The sequence below is a fragment of the Telmatherina bonti genome, assembly GCF_933228915.1.
Source record: "Telmatherina bonti genome assembly, chromosome: 4".
Lineage (NCBI taxonomy): Eukaryota > Metazoa > Chordata > Actinopteri > Atheriniformes > Telmatherinidae > Telmatherina > Telmatherina bonti.
Genome location: NC_136622.1, coordinates 11,665,733 through 11,672,097, shown reverse-complemented (window position 1 = coordinate 11,672,097; position 6,365 = coordinate 11,665,733). Strand labels below are relative to the sequence as shown.

The window sequence follows — 6,365 nt, the reverse complement described above, 5'->3', positions numbered from 1 at the left end:
TATGTGACACAGCAAAAGAAGACAAAAAAGTCAACACTGGAATGACTTTTACTGTCTGCAGAGAGATCAGGGAGGAGACAGGATGCAAAATTGATGCTACATTAGGTGCTGCTTTTATGGGACACCTAAATAAGAAAATCTGTAGAAGTTTAGTGGTGCAGCTTTAAAGAAAGAAGTGGAAATAAAAGCAGTTGGGAATATTAAAGCTCACAATCAGGCTGAAAGTTTTATCTCACTCTAAGTTCAGCGTCTATAAAACAACAAGTTAGTCGGCTGTCTTGTCTACGGAATATCGTAAGCAAAAGCTTTAGACTGTTCTGTTTTTTATCTGTTTCAATAAGAAACGCACAAAAATATCCTCCTTCCGAAAAGCAATCTGGTTTGTATCATCTGACCAGAATCAGGTTGGGCTATATTAGCATCACAAGCTAATTTGCAATCAAGCATTCACCTTATCCATCATCTTTTTGGTCTGGCCGTAGCGGATGCGGAGACGTCTGGCCTGGTAGTCTGTGCAGTTGGAGCAGGACACCAGCTCTCTGAAGGCACCAGAGCCCGGGAACCAGGCTTCCAGGTCCAGCTTCTTACTGGCTGCATGATTTAGGGCACCTGAAATTATAATGATGATATGACTGATTACGATGTAACTGACCCAGCTGCGTACATTTTCCCTTTATTCCTGGAAAACTGTGCTACTTATGCAGGTAAGCTTTGGCTTCGACAAACTGTTGCAAGATCAAAGTTTTGATTTATATGTAGAAAACAAGTAAACAAGAAGAAGAGAGGGCATGCAGGAATATTCTGCATATTTTATAGACATGAAAATTTCCCATTCAACCAAACTAGAAACATCAGCTGCAGCCTAATTATAAAAAAATAAAATAAAAAAAGAGGGGGGAGGATTGTGTGTTGGTCCTACCGGAGACAATGTTGACGATGCGATAAGGAATTCCCAGTGACTGGTAGAACTCCTCTGCTGTTCCGATCATCTCATCAAACATCTCCCACGACTTGCCGTCATGTGGGGAGGCATAGACAAACTGCTCGATCTGAAAGGAGAGAGATCTGGGCTCAACACCAACAGCAAAGGTCTGCACAGTTCCTAGTCAACATAAACAAAGTCATGGTGTTTAAAATCAACATGCAGTTCTAATCCCAATGACAAATCTATTTGCTTACTCATCACAAGCAGTTTCTGATTAATAGAAATCATTAGTTATGAGCTGCATTTGCCTCGACGCTCACCTTTTCAAACTGGTGCACCCTGAAGATCCCTCGGGTGTCTCGTCCGTGGGAGCCCACTTCCTGCCTGAAGCAGGTGGAGAAACCGGCGTAGCGAATGGGCAGTTCCTCGGGTTTGAGCCACTCTTCTCTCAGAAAGGCTGCAATGGGCTGCTCAGAGGTGGCGATGAGGTATTTCTCATCTATGGAGTTGTCGTCGGACTTCTCGCTGCCCTTACCGATGACCTGACGGAAATACGAGGCGTTTCAGAGTTTACAAAATCTCAGAAGCAAGATGGAGATTTGGATCATGCTAGAAATCAGACGTAAGGTTTCTTTTTTTTTTTTTTTTTATAGAGACATCTCAGGGACCAATGAATAAAGTGATAAGTTCTCCTCGCTCACGAGGTCTGGTATGAGTGTTAATCATCTGCATCTTCACAATCGAGATGTGAATAGCTGAACAGATAACTGCATGAAGAAGCAGATTTATAGCAGGTCATGCTAAATTTGCAAAATTACAATGGATCAGTCTCACATTAACTCTTCAACTATTAACTTCACATTATCTATCTATCACATTAACTATCACATTAACTTCAAGCTATTTTGTGCTGTTTTTGGTCTTTCTTGTTTTTTTTAATCCATGTAGGACATTAAATCTCTTCCACACACAATCAAAATAAGTCTCGTTCTTTTCTTTAAAGAACAGCCTTAGTTGTCAGATTATGAGGTTATATGAATATATAAACATATAAACATTATATAAACATTATATTCAGAAATGACCAGGTTCCTGTGCGCAACATGCAGGACCCCATTTTGGCCTCCAGGGGGCACCACTGCAACTACAGAACAGGACAGTACAGAGCTGAATATTTCACTCCAGGCTCATTCTTTCAGCATGACTGGTATTTAGTTTCTTTAGATAATATGAACGTCATTCAGCAGGACAGAAAGTCTCAAGTGATTTATTTATAAACAAAAAAACAAACAAACAAGTAAGAGTTGAAGTGAAAGCTTGTGTACCTTGTAAAGCTCTTCATCGAACTGACTGAGCTGCGCCACTTCCTGCATCACCTCCTTTCTCATAAAGAAAGGTGTATACAACATAGTGTAGTTCTTGCTGTGCAGGATCCTGAGGGCAAAGTTGATCAAAGCCTGCTCCAGGAACACCAGAGGCCCCTGCAAACACGGGACACGACAGCGCTGAAAAACCAGGTGCCAATTTTACAGGCCTGGACCTAAAACATCATTCCTCTTTCAGGTGTACGTCTGTGCAGATTGGGTGAGATATTTTATGTGCAGGTAGAGGGGAAGAGGAATTTTGGCCTGTTTGTGCTTGTTTGCAGCAGTTAACCTGTTTATGTGTTTGTACAGACAAGAGGAACAAACCTTCAGAAAGTAACCTCTGCTCCCTGCAACAACGGCACCCCTTTCTCCATCGAATCCGTCAATCATAACCACCAGGTCAACGTGGGAGTACTTCTTCTGCACGCTGCAGTCACCCCAGGTCCGCTCCACCTTGTTGTCTGCATCCTAATGGGAGCAAAACCAGAAGTAGTTGCACAGTGAGTATCTGGCTGGCTACAAGCCTTCCTGACTCACTGATGACTTATTTGTCAAAGAAAAAGTGGTGAGATGCACGGAAATATACAAGAATAAAACAGTGTTTCAGCACCCAAAATTGTTGAGTTAATTAAAGTTTTTTTTTTTTAAATCTTGTTTTATTGTTCTATATTGTGTTACTGTCACTAGTACTTTTATTTATTTTTTTACAATATATTATTTTATTCTTTGGTATAATGTTATTGGTTGTTGTGCCTGGGATTGTGCACAGTGCTTTGGGCAACTGTATTGTTTTAAAAGCACTTTATAAATAAAGTTGGATTGGACTGGATTGTTAAATCAATGACAAGACACTTCACCTACTTTACCACCCACCAAGCCCAAATAAATTTGATGTCAAGTGCTACATAAATAACCCGTTAATATCATTGCTATTACAGATGATAAACACATGGGCCTCAATTTTTACCAAGTAAAAATAGCAAAAAAAAAACTTACATGAGCTAAAAGGGCTGTGTGTGTAGTTGTGGTTTCAAAAGAAAGCTGAGGCATGTGGGATTAAAGAATTGTCGGAATCAGCGTATGTGTAACCATGTCAGAAGAAAATCATTTGGAACACAGTAGAAAATTTAAATGTTTATCTCCTAAAGGAAAACCACATTACTTCCAGTAAAAACCAGAGAAGAGCAGCTCGGCTCATCAAGGAATTAGTAAAGTTTGCTGAGAGGTTTGGCAAAAGTAGAGGCTAAAAAACTGACCTAAGCAAGTTTTATTTCAACTGAGGACCCGAACAGGTAAATATCTCAGGATGTTTTCAGCCGACAGCTCTATCAATGGTCAGTGAGGGGAATTAATGGATAGCCACCAAATTCCCCTTAAAAACACCAGAAGAAGGAGGACCAGGCTGGAGATATCTTCTGTGTGATGCATCCAGGCTCCAGCAACCAAGCTTTTCTACTGCATGCCCCAAAATTTATGGAAAATTTCTCTCTTTTTAATAGAGATGTAATGTGAGCCGTTGACGATAAATCATGACACAAGAATGAAGAAACACAGCAGTGGTGACAGCTGCTTGACATTTTTACTGTTCGACATCCGTCATTATGGTGCAACAGAAACTCAGTTACTGCAACAACTGCTAAAATTAAACTCGAACCACTAGATTAACCAGCCAGATCTGTACTACCTACCTCATCGTTACTTATTGGTACAGATGGGTGCAGGAGGTTGCCAATCTCCCTCAGGTACTCGAAGCGCTCCGCCTCCAGCCTTAACCTCTCTTTGTCAGTTTTCTCCACCGCCTCATCCACGAGTAAACGCACCTTCTTGATCTGCGTAACCGTCAGGGCCTGAAACAGAAAACAAAAACAATGAAAATGAACAGGTAAACAGCTGATGCAGCAAAGTGAAAGACTTTCTTTGTCTACATGCAAAGATGCTAGTATATAAAGGACTGTTACTCGTACTGATAGTGTTTCAGGTGTTAGGGACTCCAGGTTTTGTGCTTCTTCTGGTACAGCGTCATCATCTCCAACTGGCTCCTTCTTCTGCATTAACAACAAAGAAGGATGTCAAAGCTCCATGTTCAAATGCTTCTCTCTTTGAAATCCGACCAGAACAAGTAGTGACTTATTCAGTCGAATCATTTAGTTACTGATGCATGCGTACCTTCATTTTCTCCCCAATGCTCTTGCTGCAAAGGTTCTTTGCTTTGTTCAGGTTGTCTGCAGTGAAGCGGCCTATCGGGGGGGGGGGGGGGACGACACATCAGTCAGAGCATCATGACTGCATGTGTGTGAGAGCTAATAGCCTGATGAGTGTTATTACTAGAGGTGGGAAAATCAAATTGAAAAATTGGAAATCTTTTTTTTTTTATAAAATAGATTTTTTTTTTTTTGGTAAAAAAATTTTTTTTTTCAATAAAATAAATACACTATTAAATTTGGTTATTTTTATTGTTCTTTTTACTAGTCTTCTTGGGCATTATAGCAGCGAATTGGTCTGGTTACTGCGCTGTTGTTTTCCTCATTGAAATGAAGAAAAATGACAAGCAAAAAAAGCTTTATACATTTTTTTTTTAATCTACAAAAATCCGCAATATCGGAGAATTGTGAGAATCGCAATTTAAATCGAATCGGCAGCCAAAAAATAAGGAATCAAATCGAATCGGAACAAAAGCATTTCGTCACACCCCTAGTTATTACCAGCCAAACCTCGTGTGATTAAAAAAAAAAGAGTGAACAATATGTAAAGAAGTTATGATTTTCCACAGACCTGGTTAATAAAGAAAAAAAAGAGGATTGAGATTATTAACACCAACATGCTGGATATGATCTGTACGTACACTGCAGGGCGAGGTTGACTTGACATGTTGCTTGCTGGGATTGCATCAGATTGTACATTATCATCCAGCAACATGAAGCTAAAACAGCACTACCCACGGATTTATATTAATGTATTCGTACCATCATGATTACTAAACCAGAATTAGTTCTGTACGGAAATCAGATCTTAAATGACACGTATCAGTAAGATGAAAAGTCGCCATATGGCTAGTTTCGATTAGCAGAAATGAGCTAGTTTTGCTAACATTAGCCTCATTGCGTGCTCTTTTCTTCCTTATGAGGAACACGCCAAAGCCAACTAAATTTAAGTTGTATGTAGTCAGAAGAAACAAGCATGCTTTGTATGAGTGGTCAACACCCTGGTGTTGCTTATGAGGTCCTTTGCCTCTGTTGACAGCTATGCTAACTTTAGCTTTTTTAGCCACGGTGCTAACGTTGGCTGCTAATATTGAAATAAAAAGGACGCTTACATTTTCTCCATTCTGTGTCTGCAGCGACCAACTTATCAACCAGTGTCACATCTTTAAACCTCTTCCGCTGAGTTTCACGGATGATTTCTGGATCACCGCCTTTGTCGGTCCGAAACAGATCAAGATCGAGTACCATCTTTCCACGCTGCCTGTCAAAAGAGACTGAATGAATTTACACCGGCGACTACGCTGACCAGGTTGCCAGGTTTTGTCGCAGCAAATCCGGATGCACATTTTGCACCGTTGCATAAAATAGTTATTACTAATATTGTTATCATAGCGACTTTGTAAGCAAGTTTTCAGTAATTAATCATTTAAAAGAATCTGTTTTAATCAGATGAAGATGAAATTAATCTTAATAAATGAAAACTGACTGGGGGTGGGACATTTATTTTTTACTTAACTGGCAACGTTTAGTCAGAAACTTCATGAGACTGAAAATGAATGATTCAATATTCCTTTATTAGATGGTTAATACACAAATAAAAAAAATTGTTTTACAAAAAAAATGTATGAAAATATAAGACAACTCATTTATGTGGAGCCAAACTTCAGCATTTAATTACAAAGGAAAGGTTCACGTCCTTTAATATGCAGGTTTATAAGACATGGATACAGTTAAATAAAGCACAACTAAACATGCATACCATATTCTATACTATGTTGAGTATATAGTACTTAAAGCACTATGTTTAGTACCTTGAGGTAAACATTCTGAAAGAATAGCTGCATAATACTGGCATTCTTTTGTGTCATACTC

The 6,365-nt window shown here is 39.4% G+C and overlaps 1 protein-coding gene across 1 annotated transcript in view; it reads right to left on the bottom strand.

Annotated features, from left to right (window-relative positions):
• sars1 (seryl-tRNA synthetase 1) overlaps positions 1 to 5,772 on the bottom strand; it is a 9,384-nt gene extending 3,612 nt beyond the window's left edge. The window contains exons 1-9 of the mRNA XM_079238746.1: positions 5,606 to 5,772; positions 4,459 to 4,529; positions 4,257 to 4,337; positions 3,981 to 4,139; positions 2,617 to 2,760; positions 2,251 to 2,406; positions 1,246 to 1,467; positions 920 to 1,049; positions 452 to 609 (exon numbers count right to left, since the gene is read on the bottom strand). Coding sequence (XP_079094872.1) covers positions 452 to 609; positions 920 to 1,049; positions 1,246 to 1,467; positions 2,251 to 2,406; positions 2,617 to 2,760; positions 3,981 to 4,139; positions 4,257 to 4,337; positions 4,459 to 4,529; positions 5,606 to 5,741 — 1,257 coding nt within the window. The 5' untranslated portion in view covers positions 5,742 to 5,772. The remainder of the gene's footprint in view (positions 1 to 451; positions 610 to 919; positions 1,050 to 1,245; positions 1,468 to 2,250; positions 2,407 to 2,616; positions 2,761 to 3,980; positions 4,140 to 4,256; positions 4,338 to 4,458; positions 4,530 to 5,605) is intronic.
• Positions 5,773 to 6,365: the final 593 nt, after the last annotated feature.